Consider the following 19,649-nt stretch of genomic DNA (forward strand, 5'->3'; position numbering starts at 1 on the left):
CTAATTATATGCGTGTGGGTTGTTGTCAGCAGACGTGCTCTCATGGCGGAATCTCTTGTTCCTAAGACAATCCTATTTCTGATCAGTTTATCCTTCGGTTACCCAAACTCACAAGATTCAGCTAAACATCTCTGTGCAGTCACATACTGAGCAATATTCTTCCCACTTCCTGAGGTCTGATGTAGAGGTTTAAAGTGAGTCTGCAAAATTTTACCAATCTAGCTTTTCTGCTCTTCAGTGAGGTCTAGGGTGTAATACAGCTTGGAGCACTGAAAATAGAGATGCTTTTGTTCAGATTTGTTTAACTTTGTAGCAATTTATAGTCCAGCCATTGAGACTGGAAGAATTTCCATTCATTCTTAAATCCACCTTCATCTCCACAGGAGCCAATACTGGAATATTCAAAGCCCTATTGACTCACCCAGCAGTCAATATCCTGTACAAAGTTGCAGATTATTCTCTGCTGTTTCTTACGGTGGCTGGTTCTCTTCCAGGTATCAAAATCCACTCAAATTCAGCTTCACACTCCTGACACCATGTTCCACGAGTTGGGTAAAATGGCTTCTGCCCCAATCCTTTACCCATAAAGTAGTTACATGACTCAGAGGTCACATGGCTACAGTAAGCCACAGTACCTAACAGGCAACCGTGCGCAAAGGCATTTCCTCAAACGGTTATAATTCAATCGAACCATCACTTTTAATTGTGTTTGCTTCAGTGTATAAAGTTTCCCTTTAATCCCACCAATTTCTACTGTTTAGCTGTCAGATTTGGCTCATTGGTAGCATGTTTGATGGAGTCAGCAGTCATGGATTTAAAGTCCAACTGCAGAGACTTAATCATAAAATCTACATTGACTCACGTGCGGGCAGGAGATCATTCATTCTAGTTTGTCTCACTTTTGTCTGTCTCTGTCACACAGTCAGAGGTGCTTCCTTTCTGATCGAGATGATGCTCCATGTGAAAGGTTCCATGGCACTATTTGAAAAAGAACAGTAGAGTTGCCCTGCATACTCTGGACAGTGAGGGTGCCTCATCTCGAGGTCAGTAATATGGCAAGCATGAATGGACACAAGCCTTTATTGAAAAAGTTTAAGTTATGGCTATAAGCCGGAGTGAACATTTTATAACTTTTTTTAAAAAGCTAGGAGATCAGCTAAAAGATAGCATAGTAGAAAGGCACCACACCAAGTGTGTCAGGGATTGCATCATTGGGAAGATTTTACAAATAACTCATAGTTGTATGATCGTCTGGATTGGATTCGTGGGGTCTGGAAAGAAATTCCTGAGGTTTTGGTTGGTATAAGCCATGGCTCAGCCAGTAACACACTCACCTTTAAATTGCAAGGTTCAAGTCCTACTCTTGGGCTTGAGAAAAAAATCTAGGCTGACACTTCAGGGCCTTTTGGATGAGATGTCAAACTGAGGAATCGAGTCCTTACCTGTCTGCTCAGGTGTGGCTTTGAAGAAGAGTAGGGGAGTTCTCCCTGCTGTCCTGGCCAAAAACAGACTAACTGGTTATTGTCACATTGCTGTTAGTGGGCTATTACTGAGTGCAAATTACCTGCTGTGTTTCCTACATTATAACAGTGATAGTGACTACACTTCAAAAAGTACTTCATTGGCTGCTTTGAGATATCTGGGTGCTGCTAAAAGCATTACATAACTCCAAGTCCCTGAGGTTGGAGAGGTGATATGGTTTTTGAAGCATTTAGCTGGATGACCCAGGCATTGTGGTGTGGGACTGACTTGATGGACAAGTTTGTCCTTTGCTACCTGTCAGTTTTGGATGTGTCTCGTATGTTATGTCCGGGATGGGAGGTGTGCGCAAATTATCAAGCCCCACTACTCTACAGGCCGTACCATTAATTTAAATGTTTAATTTTCTCACCGAAATGGCCAATTGTTCCCAAACCTCGAGTACCCAGAAGAAAAGAGACTCCGAACAGGCTTCTTTCAAATACTCAGAATGATTGATTTATTTTAAAACAAAACTTCTTCTAATACGTTGCAAGTACGGGTTAATACACAATTGTAATCAGGAAGTATAACTATCCATCTCTTCCTAAAGAATTCCCCCAGCACATACACAAACACGGACAAAGGGCAGATAGAGCCTCCCTGCAGAGATGGGCTTCGGAGGATGGGTGTTATAAATTAAAGGATAAAGTCTGCAGGGTCTCGATGCTGTCCCCCTGGAGTTCCCTCGTGTGAAGATGGGCTGCTGGTCCCAGTAGATGTCTGAAAATTCTCACCGCTTGGCTCAGCTTTGCAGGCCCAATTCCAGACTGGTTACACTCAGACGAGGGTACCCTGGCTACTGGTTGATAGCCACACACAACTTTAGGTAAGGTGGAGAGACAGCCTGGTGTTTAACAAAACTGCCTTCAAAAAACAAGCAGTTTCACCCTTTAAGGTTTTCTCTCTCTCCCACGTGACTGCCTTGTTGTCTCCCAGCATTTCATTAATTAAAGTGCTTTGCATTTTAATATAAACAACTCCTTCTCAAGTACCATTGGGTGATTTCTTGGAAAAGGCCTGCTTGTTTACAGTTCCAAGGCAAACTTATGACCTTCTCTAAAATAAATCTCAGGTTAGCATCCGGAAGAACAGATCATGCCAGGATCTTCCATTTTGTAAAAGAAAACTTCAATCTTGAGAGATATGATTATAGCAAGTGTGAGTCGGAAGCTGTTGCAACATTATTCCAAGAGAATGTTTGTCACATTACTTTGATATGTAATGCTCAGGAGTCAGAACAGGATTGGGATATCAAAGCTAAGTTAATGAGTTTGTGGCCAAAACTGCTACACATTGATAGAAGTGCCAGTGTTCCAAGAGAGCTGAAGGGATCCATATTTGCCCATATGAGGGGTTAACTGTGTAATGCTGGGATCTGTCAGTTCTTCCTGCTGTATTGATTACATTAAAATTTGGCCATAAGACAGCTGTGTACAGAGAGTATCATGTTGGACAGTTAGTATCTATTCAGCCTCCTCTATTACATTTCTCCTGATTTGGCTCACTTCAATAGAAATAAATCAAGAGCAAAACGTACTGGGCAGTTTATCTGATATCGACCACTTTATACCATCACTCACTCTGTACATTTGTATTTTAAAACTCAATAAATTAACCTTAATTTTTTAAATCAATTTTTGAATAACTAACCAAACCTATTCTGGAATATACAAAGCAAACTTTTAAAATGTTAGTTTCATTTGCAAGGTCCTTGTGTAGAATGTAATTTTGTATTTCCACACTTCATCTGTTTAGGAGATTTATTTTTGGGTGTTAAATTCCACCAATGGAGTGGACCTGAATATGGGCTGGTGTAGCTGTGATCACTTATTTGACAATGCTGCCAAGGTTTTATCTCAAACCCGGCCAGGTCTTGGTCCAGCTCCTGAGCTGAGACTGGAAGCGGTCCCAGACAGACTCTTGTTCTGATCTTACTGCTTCCCAGCTCCCTCTGCAGATCGCCCATTTCCCGCTTGACCCAGAATACTCAGATTTCATCATCTGGAGAGTGTAGTGGCTGATCTCCGCTGATATCAGAGAGATGAGGTGATTTACATACCGCATCATCTCAGTGTCCAACTCTTTCCAGTCCATGACCCTGAATGTGAGGAATGAGATTGTGCAGAGGATTCCATATGCCGGATACCACTGTGTCACACCTAGGAGAGAACTACCATCTTGTGACTGTAGGTGTGCAGTTAGCCCCTGGTGTGACATTTAGAATGGTGCCATGTTTGTGCACTTCTTATGGTCAGAATGGGAGATGATCGTATCACACAATGAACAATTGTGTATCCTTGACCTCTTTGCTTCATTTCTGACCTTATAAAATGCCCGCATTTGGAGATAACAGGAGCTGGATGCCCTGCCCCAGGGTGTGGCGTCTGAATGGAAGGCTGCTGAGGGCTGCTCTCCTACCCAAACTACAGAAACTAGACCAAAACCAACAAGGTCCCTGGCCTGGAATTGTTTTGGTACAAAACATACTGGGGGTAGTTTTAACACTGGGTGTAAAACATGAGATATGAATCGGCACACATCACTTGGAAGTAAAGATTAAAATAAAGATGAATGGAGCTGGGTAGCATGTGGCCATGTTTCCTGTATCTGTGCTGTCCCTGTAAGAGGCTCCAGCCAGCAGGACTTAGATATACCTTCAGATGGCATGGGGTTTGGATGCAGTCAGTGGGGCCGAGTCACTGCTGGAGAGCAGAAAGGTGCAGAAATATATCCAGAAGATTGGAAATTCTCACCGCATGCTCAAGGCCAGATGTGAAATCATCCTTTACCAGGGCTAGAGTTCCGATTAACAGAGATGGAACTCACCATACAATTCTCACTGAAGACAGTGCCAAGGAACAGCTTGTTATCACATTTCAACATTGCCAAGCAAGGAGAAATCAACCAATTCCAAAGATCGGCTCTTTCAAAATTCTTTTTAATGCTCTTTAATACAGGGGTCATGAGGAACTCCCTGATCTCCAACAGTTGGTGTTTAGAAGTTACAATAACACATGATTGCGATAACACATTTTACCAGACAATTCTAGACAACAGATTCCCATTTCATGGTGACATCTTGGCAAGTGGAGACCAGCAGAAGGACAGGCAGGCAAGATCCACGCCAACGGCAGAGAAGACAGTTACAGGGGAGGTGGTGGTGTTGGGGGGAGGCTAACAAATCAGCTTGTGAGAGACAGGAAGTCCTGCTTCCATTTGCTGTAAGTTGGGCGGTCTGATTGTGTGATGAAGCAGCTATCCCCTGTACCAGCAGGGACTGACATACAGAGATACACATGAGAAACCCACAAAGAGTAGAGGGTGTGTCCCAGTAGCTGGGAGAGAGATTGGGAGAGCATGGAGAGAATGATAGTCAACATCTCCAGTTTGAGAACAACTCTGCACTTTGGGTCAAGACCCAAATAACAATCTTTTCTTTAAATGGGAGGCATACCGCGTATGGGAGATGGAGAATTTGTGTTTATTTCAGAGAAATGTTAAAGAAAGGAGTGAAGTTGATCAGCTCTAGGTGCAGGGTGAACTGAAGAACTATTTCATTCAATTTAATACTCTTCCTTTTCTTACCTTTTGATGAATTGTTCTGCTCATTAAGGTGGGTATGTTAATGTCGGAGAACGGAACAATATCCAGGCACATGCTGGGTATTTAAACCTTACCTTCTCCAATTGTCGTAATTCAACTGGCTACTGGATTTACTTTCCATTATCTTCAGTGAAGGGTAAATTGCCTGACCAATCTGACCGCAAAAATCTTTCACTGGGATGGTAAGGTTGAAATTAATTCAACACTGTCCCAGTCAAACACACCCAGGACAGGTACAGCATGGGGTTAGATACAGAGTAAAGCTCCCTCTACACTGTCCCCATCAAACACTCCCAGGACAGGTACAGCACGGGGTTAGAGGCAGAGTAAAGCTCCCTCTACACTGTCTGCATCAAACACACCCAGGGCAGGTACAGCACGGGGTTAGATACAGAATTAAAAGGTTTTTATTTACCCCACATTCCTTAATCTATTAATACCATTGGAAGTCCGAAAAGTAGTTGCTGCTCCCCCTTTCTGTGATGTTCAGTTTCACTTTCGCATCATCACTTCTAATGCCACCTTATTGTTGGGGGCTGTCCCTAGGTCTGCCTAGCTGTGGCTTCCTGTCCCTCGTTTACCCTCCCACCCATAGGACAGGGTGTCAATCTTGTAGCTCAGGAGAATATCTCACTGCACCATTGTGATATCTCCAGCTTTCCTACGAGCTTTGTGAATTTGTATTTGTGAGGAATTTTGTGCTGTGCACAGGTAATTCTGGATCACGCTGTGCGCAGTTGTTCTGTACAGGAAATTCAGGCTCACGGTCTGCATAATGTTCAAGTTCGATTGCCCCTTGGAGTCTCACTGGGGAACAGTACGTCCATTTCATGTCCTTCCCACAATTAATCTGGCCAATGGCGGTACTCCAACTAGGGTTACCAACTCTTCAGGACTGTCCTCAAGGTTCCAGGAATTAAAGATTTACCTCACCAGCAAATCATAAGAAAAAACAATGTGTTTATCTTTTCATTTTCGTTGACCACTTTCATTTATGAAAAGTCATAAAAATACTGGAGATGGGAACAAGGTATTTTGACTGAGAATCATCCAGTTAGGTTTGAAAGAGTTTATGCACTTTCCAATTGGCCCAGGGAAGGCAGAGCACCGTGATGATCGACATGTCAAGCAGCCAGGGTTGTGAGGATGGGGTGGGACTGTGGGAGATCATGTGATGAAACCTTTTGAAATGTGTGCAACCAGAGTTAGCAATTCTAAGCCTCAACTGGTGCCCCATGTCACAAAAGGTTGAAGGACAGACTCTTGGGCTTCCACAGGGATATCCATAATGCATCTATAGTGGTATTGGAAAGGTTACAGTGACCTAATTGTAGTGAGTAAAACATTGGGCCTATTGCCACAGGCTGGAGAAATTCAGAAACCTTTACAAATACCATTTAAATAATACATTGGGTGGATAAATCATTGCTTGGGCCAACCTTCAAAGGCTGTTCACATGATTCATTCAAAAGGAATAACTGAGGGAAAAAAAAATCAGACATTTCAACCAGCCCCCCTAAAAAAAATGCAAATGAAGAAAAGTCTTCATTAATTCATCCAATGAGGTGGTCCTTTCGAATTCTTGGCACTAAAAGGCTCGGGTACCCTCATGATGCAGTCAGAGGGTGTGCAACGCCCATTTTTCCCTGATGTTCCTTGAAGTCCTGGTGGGCCTGGGATACCTGGCACACCCTGTTGGCCGGCTGGACCCGGCGGGCCAATTTTACCATATCCCGGGAGTCCTGGTGGACCTGAGAGTGAAAGGCAAGATATTGGAAACCACAAAACAGGGAGCTGCTTATCAACATCTGAAAGCTTGGGGTTAACAGTCCAATAAAACAAAGAAAAACCCCAATCACTGAAGATCTAAAACCAGAGGGTTCTAGCTTGACAGCGATGAAGAGTGTCCCCACCCTCATGATTGAGGCCATGTCTTCATTTAAACCTAGCAGGTAAGCTGCAGGTGGTCAAACAGGGGTTATGGTACAGCTCACTGGATTGAAGCCTCAAGATTAACCTATGGCAGCTGCCAGCAAGGTTAATTGTGAGGAGGGTTCATGGTTGCTGAGCGGAGCTCCTGAGATGGAAGCTGCCCAGTTTAAGTTTGCAGGTGTTGGAGGAGCGCCCCAGCTCCTCTAGAACCTGCAAAATTAATTTCACACTGGTTTTTCCGGCCCCCTCTCTTCTATCCTCCATAGATCCGGTTAAAGGCTGCACGGCATAGGATCCAGCCAGGTCATGGTCAAAATAGCAATCAAGGTCCTTAACCAGGACCTCACTGTCTCTTTTAAAAGGACCTGTTGATTGAAACAGGCAGACACCTGGCTGGATGCTCCTTTCAAAATGGCGTTGGTTGCATTGCCAGTGTTACCAACACCATTTGAAGCCATTACCATCCCATTATCACCAGGTGAGGCCGGTGGATTTATTAGTGACTATGTTATCATTAAGGCCTCTAGTTTTGGACTCACCAAAAGCAGAAACATCTTCTTCATGTTTACTCTATCAAATCCATTCATAAGGAACCTCTATCTGCTCCCCTCTCAGTCTTTGCTATTCTGGAATAAAGAGTCCTAATTGTTTAGCCTTTCCTGTTAGTTTAAACTTCTTTGTTCTAGTATCATCCTTATAACTTGTTTCTGCACCTTCTGGTTGCCTATATCCTTTTTACAATATGTGATATTGCTCATTGGCTGTAGAAATGTTATAGGACATCCTGTGCTCATGGAAGGCACTATGTAAATGCTTCTTGGTGTTGAGAGGTCTGAATGGTTCACTGTTCTCCAATGCTGAATAAGTTTAATATAACTTCACTCCTTTTCAGTTCTATTCCATCAGAAATAATCCTCAATACTTTGTCTACATTTTTTATAGTCTGGTTAACCTGCGTTGCTTCTTTTAATGATTTGTGAATCTGTACCCCTAGTTCTTTCTGCTTCTCTCCCCACAATTAAACTCCTTTCCAAGGGATATGTGACCTCATTATTCATCCTACCAAAACTGTATTATCTCAAGCTGATCTGGATATGTATTATCTCACCTGGAGGTCCGGGTGTTCCTGGCTCACCCAAACGGCCAATGCCATTTTCACCTCGGTCTCCCTTAGGACCAGTAGGACCTGTTTAAAAAAATATTTCAACCATTTATTAAAGACAAAGAATTACAAGATCCCAACAAGACCAACAGAAGCAATTCATTCAAGTTCACAGTTTGTCAGAAATGATTTAGCTCTTCAATGACTCTGGAAGCAGTTACAAGCACAGGGTTAGATACAGAGTAAAGCACGCTCTACACTGTCCCCATCAAACACTCCCAGGGCAGATACAGCACAGGGTTAGACACAGAGTAAAGCTCCCTCTACACTGTCCCCATCAAACACTCCCACGACAGAGACAGCACAAGTTAAACAGAGATTAGGGGCGAAATTTTCCATACCCGTTGGCTTCGGGCGTGTTCGATGGTGTGAGCGGACAACGTGGCAAGGTGGCCAAAAATCAGTTTCACGATGTTGTGAATCCAGTTTGCGATCGTCCGCTCGGCCCGTCGATGCTGGACCTTGTTTCCTGCCATCAGAAGTCGGGGACTTCATAGTAATGCATATGCATATCATTATAAGTCCAGCTCACCAGAATCATCCTCCACACTGGGTCATCCGATCACATCAGCGTGATTGCACGCCGACATGTTTCGTAACTGTACTTAAGTGACGTGCACCTGGCGACTTGCCATTCGCTTGGGACTTCAAGGTTTGTTTGCCTACCTTACCTGGGGCAGCACTCGCAGTCATCAGCGCCAGGTTTCACAGGCAGCACCACATCACTTTTACGGGTGCTCACAGGCAGGTCTTTACCTACCAGACCAGCCATAAGGTGTGGGTGGCTTTTCAACAGCTGCAGGGCTAGAGCTTGCTTGGGGAAGGGGGAGAAGTGGCCTCAGGCAAGGGAAGAGGCTGCAGAGTGAGAGTTGTACTGGGGAAGAAGGATAACTCAGGGTGTGTGTGGGTACATGTTGATCTGTGCAAGTGGCCTCTAGATGGTGAGGGCTGGGGAGGCAGTCTCCAGACGAGATGAGGCCAGATGGAGATGCGAGGGTATGTGTGAGAGAGAGAGAGTAGTGATGCCCCTTGAGCTGGCAGTGAGTGAGATGCCAGTGAATGTGTGATGGGCTTGAGTGTGTGAGTTTAGAGTGATGAGATGGTTGCCATACCCTGGCTGCACAGATGAGATCATTCATCCTCTATCCTATTGGATGGCCAACCTCTTCAGTGCAACATTGGCACTGATCACCTTGCCATTGCCTACCAAGCTGGAGTGGTAATGTTGTTGCACCTCCAATGGCCAGGGCGGGAGGTAGAGGATATCATGGCGGACCTCCACAGTGTCCAAAAGGCGCTCGAGGGATGCGTCACTAGACCGGGGGGCTGCAGTCTTCTTGCCTTTTGGGACCATGTCTTCTTTGCAGCAGTCCTGGGTTAAAAACACTGAGAGGTGTGCGTGGCTGCACTTTGAATGTGGCACTTGGCGTAATGAAGCGGCGAGATGACAGTGTCGTGAGCGAATTGGAGCCTGCCTGACAGTGAAATGGTGTGTTTCCTGGGAATGCATGATTGATGAGGTGGGATTGGGATGATATGGCACGAGAAGCTGCAATTGCGGCCGGCGGGTAAAACATTTCCTTTCCCGCTCGCTATTGCACTTAATGTAAATCTAGGACAATTCCACGCGAAGACTCCCTCAACACTTTCCCAAAGATTCCCTCAGCAAGTTTTGGTTTCATAAAAGGGAAATCATGTTTAACCAGTTTATTGGAGTTCTTTGAAAGAGCCACATGTGCTGTGGATAAAGGGGAACTGGTGGATGTACTGTACTTAGCTTTCCAGAAGGCATTTGATAAAGTGTCACATCAAAGGTTATTTCAGAGAATAAAAGCTCATGGTATAGGGGGTAACATGTTGGCATCGATAGAAGATTGCCTAGCTAACAGGAAGCAGAGAGTTGGCATAAATGGGTCTTTTTCTGGTTGGCAGGATGTGACGAGTGGTGCGGCCACAGGGATTGGTGCTGGGACCCCAACTTTTTACAATTTGTACAAATGACTTGGATGAAGGGACTGAAGGTATGGTTGCAAAATTTGTTGATGACACAAAGATAGGTAGGCAAGTAAGTTCTGAAGAGGACATAAAGGGGATGAAAGGGAATAGATAGGTTAAATGAGTGGCAAAGATCTGGCAAATGGAGTATGATGTGGGAAAATATGAAATTGTCCATTTTGGCAGGAAGAATAAAAAAGCATATTGTCTAAATGGTGAGAGATTGCAGAGTTCTGAGGTTCAGAGGGATCTGGGTGTCCTAGTGCATGAATCACAAAAGGTTAGTATGCAGGTACAGCAAGTAATTAGGAAAGCTAATAGAATGTTATTATTTATTGTGAGGGGAATTGATTACAAAAGTAGGGAGATTATGCTTCAATTATACAGGGCATTCATTGGTGAGACCACATCTGGAGTATTGTGTACAGTATTGGTCTCCTTATTTGAGGAAAGATGTAAATACGTTAGAAGCAGTTCAGAGGAGGTTTACTAGACTAATTCCAGGACTGGGCAGGTTGTCTCACGAGGAAAGGTTAGACCGGCTAGGCTTGTATCCGCTGGAGTTTAGAAGAGTAAGAGGTGATTTGATTAAAACCTTTAAGATCCTGAGGGGTCTTGACAGAGTGGATGTGGAGAGGATATTTCCTCTTGTGGGAGAATTCAGAACTAGGGGTCACTGTTTAAAAATAAGGGGTCGCTCACTTAAGACAGAGATGAGAATTTTTTTCTGTCAGAGGGTAGAGTGTCTTTGGAGCTCTCTTCCTTAAAAGACGGCGGAAGCAGAGTCTTCGAATATTTTTAAGGCAGAGCTAGATAGATTTTTGATAAACAAGGGGGTGAAAGGTTATCAGGGGTAGGTGGGAATGTGGAGCTGAGATTGCAATCAGATCAGCCTGATCTTATTGAATGGCGGAGTAGGCTCGAGGGGCTGAGTGGCCTACTCCTGCTCCTAATTCGTATCTTCGTATGTATGTAGGTACAGAGGGCCAAAACATTTCCTATCGAGGTGGGATATTCGATTTGGTAAATTTCCTGACTTGGGAGACCCACCTTGGTACAAAGTGTCCAGAATGGCGAATCCTCACTTCAGGTGGTGGGTTGGGGTGGGGGATGGAATCGGGCCTGCCACCCAAAAGCAGATCGGAGGCAGCCACAGGGGTGGCCGAGTGCCGAGGCGAGCTGGTTAAAAGTTCCATATCAGTTCTCTTCATCTTGGTCCCAGTTGATTGATTACATCTTAGGCTTTCTGTCCCTCACCCCTCACAGCCCATCAGACCATCCATCCACTTCTCAGGCTCCCTTTATGCCAACTGAATACCAACCCATGCTCCCCACCCACCCCTTGGCTCTTCATATCCTCCATGTCAACTCATGGCCCTTCTATGCTCATTCACTCATTATACATGCTATACAGAACCAGTAAACTCCATAGTTACAACGGCATGTATGAAACTGCTTAAAGACATCCATTCATAATTCTTTTGAAAACAAAACTGGTGCTCCTACAATCCCATAAAAGTGTCAAATAGACATTTAAAGTATCAATAACAGAAATTTTAAGCACTTGACACTACTGAATCGTGTGCAAATAAACACTGAGCTATTGACAAAATAGAATACAGAATTGAAATGATCTAATTGTAACTTCATGGAACTGTTAATCAAGCAAGGCCAACACTTCTCTCCAGCTGTGTAAACAGAGTTAATCCTTTTAAAAGCCTGGACTCTCAGCCGAGTGTACATCATTATGAGGCTCGGTTAAGAGCCCATGTGGCTCAGTCCATAGCACCCTCGCCTTTGAATCAGAAGGTTGTGGGTTCATGTCCCACTCCCGGAAACCAAGAACTGTGATTGTACTCAAAAGAGTTGCAATCTGTGACTGTTGATAACGCGAAAGAATTTTTAAAAGGAGGCTAAAAGGGACCATAGGGATGGGTTGGTGAGTAGGAGGGGGTGGGGTGGGGGTGGGTGGGGGGGTGTAGAGCCTTGAATTGACATTGGGTTTGAATGGAGGAGGAATGGGAGGCATGGGAAAGAGCTTTTGAAATTTACTTCGAAAAGGTTCCTGAAACCAGGTTATTCAAGACTCCTTTGAGAATCAGTGAACCATGAGTCATGGAGAAGCTGGCCTGACTCCACAAAAATTGCCAGTGAGTGGGAGATGCCTGTCCCTGCAATAGGCCAGCCAGGTTGGGATTGTGGGGTACGGGCTTGTTACTTGCACCCTTATCTCGCACCAAGGGAAATTGGGAGTGCTGGGAATGTGGGCGGGAATTCCGGAATCAGGTCTTGCGAAAATCTGGCCCAGAGTGAAGCTCCCATTCCAGCAAACATTAGAGGACAGGTACACCATGGGTTAGCTACAGAGTAAAGCTCCCTCTACACTGTCCCCATCAACACTTCCAGGACAGGTACAGCACGGGGTTAGATACAGAGTAAAGCTCTCTCTACGCTATCCCCATCAACACTTCCATGACAGGTACAGCATGGGGTTAGATACAGAGTAAAGCTCCCTCTACACTATCCCCATCAACACTTCCAGGACAGGTACAGGGCCTGTGAAGCGCCTCTATGCTGATCCCCAGAGCCAGGTTTCAAAATTCCGGACAAACAGGTGAGTTTCAATGGAAGATTCTGCATGGAGCTGCTCCTCCAATCAGAGACCGTTTCTCTTTCGCCTTCAGCAGCAAATGAGGGAGAGAAACATTATCTAACTGGAGGAGCAGTGAACACTGTCATTGGTGAGTGTGCTGAGGGCTGTCAAGCTGAGGGAAGCGAAGCAATGGCGGGGCTGGAGCCCTGGGAGCCAGGTGTGTTGGGCCTGGGGAAGGTGAAGTTTTGGCAGCCTGGGAGGGCAAAGTCACATTGGTCCTGTGGAGGAGACTGTACCATGGTGAGTATGTGGGAGTAAGAGAGAGAGAGAGAGAGAGAGAAAGTGTGTGTGTGTGTGTGTGTGAGTGTGTGTGTGGGGGAATGAGAGTGAGTAAGTGAGAGTGTGTGTGTGTCTGTGTGGGAAAAAGTGAATGTGTGTGTGCAGGAAAGAGTGAGTGAGTGTGTGAGAGAGTGAGTGCATGTGTGTGGGAAAGTGAGTGTGTGTGTGGGGTGGGAAAGAGTGAGTAAGTGACTGTGTGTGTGGGGTGATGGTGGGGCTCTTTTATACGTTCATGGGATGTGGGCATCGCTGGCTAGGCCAGTATTTATTGCCCATCCCTAATTACCCTTGAGAAGGTGGTGGTGAGCTGCCTTCTTGAACCGCTGCAGTCCATGTGGTGTAGGTACACCCACAGTGGTGTTAGGAAGGAAGTTCTAGGATTTTGACCCAGCGACAGTGAAGGAACAGCATTTCCATATTTCCAAGTCAGCATGGTGAGTGGCTTGGAGGTGAACTTGGGAGTGCATGGGATTGATTGACTGAGTCTGGTGGGGAGGGTGGGGGGGGATGAACGCAAGTCTGCCTTGTGCCCAGTCTCGGGTTTCTCACTCACTCCAACCACCACACACCAACACACACGCAACCACTCTCAGTGGGTGAGGCTGAGTGAGTGAGCACCCTGAGACTGGGAGTTTCTTTTTAGTTATTCATGGGATGTGGGCATCACTGGCTGGGCCAGCATTTATTGCCCATCCCTAATTACCCTTGAGAAGGTGGTGGTGAGTTCACTTCTTAAACCGCTGCAGTCCAAGTGGTGTAGGTACACCCAGTGCTATTAGGGAAGGAGTTCCAGGATTTTGACCCAGTGACAGTGAAGGAACAGCGAGATATTTCCAAGTCAGGATGGTGAGTGACTTGGAGGGGAACTTCTAGGTGGTGGTGTTCCCATGCATCTGCTGCCTTTGTCCTTCTAGATGGTAGCGATCGTGGATGTAGATGGTACACACTGCTGCCACTGTGCAATGGTGGTGGAGGGGGTGAATGTTTATGGATGTGGTGCCAATCAAGTGGGCTGCTTTGTCCATAAGACCATAAGACATAGGAGCAGAAATTAGGCCATTCGGCCCATCGAGTCTGCTCCGCCATTCAATCATGGCTGATAAGTTTCTCAGCCCCATTCTCCCGCCTTCTCCCCGTAACCTTTGATCCCCTTGCCAATCAAGAACCTATCTATCTCGGTTTTAAATACACACACTGACCTGGCCTCCACAGCCTTCTGTGGCAATGAATTCCGTAGATTCACCACTCTCTGGCTAAAGAAGTTTCTCCTCATCTCTGTTCTAAAAGATCTTCCCTTTACTCTGAGTCTGTGCCCTCGGGTCCTAGTCTCTCCTACTAATGGAAACATCTTCCCTACGTCCACTCTATCCAGGCCTTTCAGTATTCTGTAAGTTTCAATCAGATCCCCCCTCATCCTTCTAAACTCCATCGAGTATAGACCCAGAGTCCTCAAACGTTCCTCATATGTTAAGCCTTTCATTCCTGGGATCGTTCTCGTGAATCTCCTCTGGACCCTCTCCAGGGCCAGAACATCCTTCCTGAGATATGGGGCCCAAAATTGCTCAGAATATTCTAAATGTGGTCTGACCAGAGCCTTATAAAGCCTCAGCAGCACATCCCTGCTTTTATATTCTAGTCCTCTCGAAATAAATGCCAACATTGCATTTGCCTTCCTAACTACCGACTCAACCTGCAAGTTAACCTTAAGAGAATCCTAGACTAGGACTCCCAAGTCCCTTTGCACTCCAGATTTCTGAATTCTCTCCCCATTTAGAAAATAGTCTATGCCTCTATTCTTCCTACCAAAGTGCATGACCTCACACTTCCCCACGTTGTATTCCATCTGCCACTTCTTTGCCCATTCTCCTAACCTGTCCAAATCCTTCTGCAGCCTCCCCGCCTCTTCAATACTACCTGTCCCTCCACCTATCTTTGTATCATCTGCAAACTTCGCCAGGATGCCCTCAGTTCCTTCATCTAGATCATTAATGTATAAAGTGAAAAGTTATGGTCCCAACACTGACCCCTGCGGAACTCCACTAGCCATCCTGAGAAGGACCCCCTTATCCCCACTCTCTGCCTCCTGCCAGACAGCCAATCTCCTATCCATGCTAGTACCTTGCCTCTAACACCTTGGGCTCTTATCTTACTGAGCAGCCTCCTGTGCGGCACCTTATCAAAGGCCTTCTGGAAGTCCAAGTAGATAACATCCATTGGCTCTTCTTTGTCTAACCTGCTCGTTACCTCCTTAAAGAATTCTAACAGATTTGTCAGGCATGACCTCCCCTGGATGAAACCATGCTGACTTTGCCCGATTTTACCATGCACTTCCAAGTATTCTGAAATCTCATCCTTAATAATGGACTCTAAAATCTTACCAACAACCGAGGTCAGGCTAATTGGCCTGTAATTTCCTGTCTTTTGCCTCACTCCTTTCTTAAACGGGGGGTTACATTAGCGATTTTCCAGTCCTCTGGGACCCTCCCTCACTCGAGTGATTCCTGAAAGATCACCATTAACGCCTCCACTATCTCTTCAGCTATCTCCTTCAGAACTCTGGGGTGTAATCCATCTGGTCCAGGTGATTTATCCACCTTCAGACCTTTCAGTTTTCCTAGCACCTTCTCCTTGGTAATGGCCACCATACTCACCTCTGTCCCCCCGACTCTCTTGAACTTTGGGGATGTTACTCGTGTCTTCCACCGTGAAGACTGACGCAAAGTACCTATTCAGTGTCTCCGCTGTTTCTTTGTTCCCCACTACTACTTCTCCAGCGTCATTTTCCAGCGGACCAATCTCCACTTTTGCCTCTCTCTTACCCTTTATATATCTAAAAAAACTCTTGCAATCTTCTTTTCTATTACTGGCTAGTTTACCCTCATATTTAATCTTCTCCCTCCTTATTTCTTTTTTAGTTGTCCTCTGTTGGTCTTTGTAGGCTTTCCAATCCCCTGGTTTCCCACTGCTCTTCACCGCATTGTATGCTTTCTCTTTAGCTTTTATGCTGTCCTTGACTTCCCTTGTCAGCCATGGTTGCCTCGTCCTCCCTTTAGTATGCTTCTTTTTCCTAGGGATGAATTTTTGCTGTGTCTCCCAAATTACTCCCAGAAACTCCTGCCATTGCTGTTCCACTGTCTTTCCTGCTAGGCTCATCTCCCAATCAATTCTGGCCAGCTCCTCCCTCATGCCTCTGTAGTTGCCTTTATTCAACTGTAATACCGTTACATCTGATTCCAGCTTTTTCCTCTCAAATTGCAGGGTAAATTCTATCATATTATGGTCACTTCCTCCTAAGGGTTCCTTCACCTTAAGCTCCCTTATCAAATCTGCCTCATTACACATCACTAAATCTAGAATTGCCTGTTCCCTAGTGGGATCCACCACAAGCTGCTCCAAAAAGCCATCTCGTAGACATTCCACAAATTCCTTTTCTTGGGATCCACTACCAACCTGATTTTCCCAGTCTACCTCCATATTGAAATCCCCCATGATCACTGTAACCTTGCCTTTCTTACACGCCTTTTCTATCTCCTGGTGTATCTTGTGCCCCACATCCTGACTACTGTTCGAAGGCCTGTACATAACCCCATTATGGTTTTTTTCACCTTTGCGGTTCCTCAACTCTACCCACACAGATTCTACATCATCTGACCCTATGTCATTTCTTGCTATCGATTTAATTTAATTTCTTACTAACAAAGCAACCCCACCCCCTCTGCAAACCTGCCTATCTTTTCGAAAGGATGTATATCCTTGGATATTTAGCTCCCAGTCCTGATCCCCTTGCAGCCATGTCTCTGTGATGCCCACCACATCATACCTGCCAATTTCAATCTGTGCCACAAGCTCATTTACCTTATTTCATATACTGCGTGCATTCAGATACAACACCTTCAGTCCTGTATTTCCTGTCCCCTTTCTCATTGTCATCCCTTTATCTGATGAGCTTGAAGTTAGATTCATAGCCCTTTCCAAACACTCTGTCCTATTTTGTGTTCTGGAGACTTTAATAGCCTCTCCTGGGCTCTCCTTTCTTATCAGTTTTTTCATAATTTTCCATGAAGTTGAATCCACCCCCCCAAATGCTAACCTGCTGCTTTGTTTCCCATTAGTCATACTTCTTGGAGTTTTACCCTTTCCTCTCACCCCCACTTCCTAGTTTAAAGTCCTGTTGACCACCCTATTTACCCTTTTCGCTAGAACATTGGTCCCAGATCGGTTCAGGTGGAGACCATCCCAACGGTACAGATTCCTCCTGTTCCAATACTGATGCCAGTGCCCCACGAAATGGAACCCCTCTGTAGATGGTGGACAGGCTTTGGGGAGTCAGGAGGTGAGTTACTTGTCACAGGATTCCTAGCCTCTGACCTGCTCTTGTGGTCACAGTATTTATATGGCTAGTCCAGTTCAGTTTCTGGTCAATGGTAACCCCCAGGACGTTGATAGTGGGGGATTCGGTGATGGTAATGCCATTGAATGTGAAGGGCTGACGGTTAGATTCTCTCTTGTTGGAGATGGCCATTGCCTGGCAATTGTGTGGTGCGAATGTTACTTGCCACTTGTCTGCCTAAGCTTGGATATTGTCCATGTCTTGCTGCATTTGGACATGGACTGCTTCAGTATCTGAGGAGTCACGAATGGTGCTGAACATTGTGCAATCATCAGTGAACATTCCCACTTCTGACCATATGATGGAAGGAAGGTCATTGATGAAGCAGCTGAAGATGGTTGGGCCTAGGACACTACCCTGAGGAACTCCTGCAGTGATGTCCTGGAACAGAGATGATTGACTTCCAGCAACCACAACCATCTTCCTTTGTGCTAGATAGACTCCAGCTAGCGGAGAGCTTTCCCCCCGATTCCCGTTGACTCGTTTTGCTAGGGCTCTTTGATGCCACACACAGTCAAATGTGGCCTTGATGTGAAGGGTCGTCACTCTCACCTCACCTCAGGAGTTCAGCTCTTTTGTTCATGTTTGAACCAAGGCTGTAATGAGGTCAGGAGCTGAGTGGCCCTGGTGGAACCCAAACTGAGCGTCAGTGAGCAGGATATTGCTAAGCAAGTGTTGTTTGATAGCACTGTTGATGACCCCTTCCATCACTTATCTGATGACCGAGAGTAGACTGATGGGGTGGTAATTGGCCGGGTTGGATTTTTCCTGCTTTTTGTGTACAGGACATACCTGGGCAATTTTCCACATTGCTGGGTAGATGCCAGTTTTGTAGCTGAACTGGAACAGCTTGGCTAGGGGCATGGCAAGTTCTGGAACATGAGTCTTTAGGACAATTGCTGGAACATTGTCAGGGTCCATTGTCTTTGCAGTATTCAGTGCCTTCAGCCATTTCTTGATATCACATGGAGTGAATCGAATTGGCCGAAGGCTGGCATGTGTGATGCTGGGGACCTCCAGAGGAGGCCGAGATGGATCATCCACTTGGCATTTCTGGCTGAAGATGATTGAGAATGTTTCAGCCTTATCTTTTGCACTGCTGTGCTGGGCTCCTCCATCATTGAGGGTGGGAATATTTGTGGAGCCTCCTCCTCCAGTGAGTTGTTTAATTGTCCAAAATACAATTGAGAACCAACAGGAATGCAGAAGGTTCAGAGGGGAGGTGAAAAAACATATTTGGGAAGCGAAGAGGGATTATGAGAAAAGACTGGCAGCTAACATAAAGGGGAATCCTAAAGTCTCCTTTAGGCATATAAATAGGAAAAGGGTGGTAAAAGGAGGAGTAGGGCTGATTAGGGACCTAAAAGAGAATTTACACATGGACAAAAGGGCCATGACTGAAGTAGTAAATTAATATTTTGCATCCGTCTTTACTAGAGGGTTAAATGCTACCCAGGCCATGGTGACAGACGAGGAAACTCTGTCACTAGAAGGGTTCAAAATTAATAAGGAGGAAGTGTTGAATAGACTATTGGTACTTAAAGTTGAAAGGCACTGGGACCGGATGAGATGCATCCAAGGATATTGAAGGAAGTGAGAGCAGATATTACAGAGGCACTGACTATAATCTTTCAGTCTTCACTAGACTCAGGGAAGGTGCCAGAGGACTGGAGAATTGCAAACATTACGCCCTTGTTCAAAAAAAGGTTATAAGGATAAGCCCAGCAATTACAGACCAGTCAGTTTAACTTCAGTGGTGGGCAGTATTCTAGAAACAATTATTTGGGATAGAATTAGTAGTCACATGGAAAAATATGGGTTAATAAGGAAGAGCCAGCATGGATTTCTAAAGGGGAAATAGTGTTTAACTAACTCGCTGCAGTTTTTTTTGAAGAGGTAACAGAAAAGATGAGTTCATATACATAATTCCCTGAAAGTGGCGTCACAGGTAGACAGGGCTGTAAAGAAAGCTTTTGGCATACTGGCCTTCATAAATCAAAGTATTGAGTATAGGAGTTGGGATGTTATGGTGAGGTTGTATAAGACATTGGTGAGGCCAACTTTGGAGTATTGTGTGCAGTTTTGGTCGCCTAGCTACAGGAAGGATATCAGTA

At 45.3% G+C, this 19,649-nt stretch overlaps 1 protein-coding gene across 1 annotated transcript in view; it reads right to left on the reverse strand.

Moving 5' to 3' along the window:
• Nucleotides 1–4,443: 4,443 nt before the first annotated feature.
• Nucleotides 4,444–19,649, reverse strand: part of col16a1 (collagen, type XVI, alpha 1) — a 413,938-nt gene continuing 398,732 nt past the window's right edge. The window contains exons 68-69 of the mRNA XM_078566895.1: nucleotides 8,165–8,242; nucleotides 4,444–6,875 (exon numbers count right to left, since the gene is read on the reverse strand). Of these exons, the coding sequence (XP_078423021.1) occupies nucleotides 6,673–6,875; nucleotides 8,165–8,242 (281 nt within the window). The 3' untranslated portion in view covers nucleotides 4,444–6,672. The remainder of the gene's footprint in view (nucleotides 6,876–8,164; nucleotides 8,243–19,649) is intronic.

Source organism: Cetorhinus maximus, chromosome 21 (genome assembly GCF_964194155.1).
Source record: "Cetorhinus maximus chromosome 21, sCetMax3.hap1.1, whole genome shotgun sequence".
Classification (NCBI taxonomy): Eukaryota; Metazoa; Chordata; class Chondrichthyes; order Lamniformes; family Cetorhinidae; genus Cetorhinus; species Cetorhinus maximus.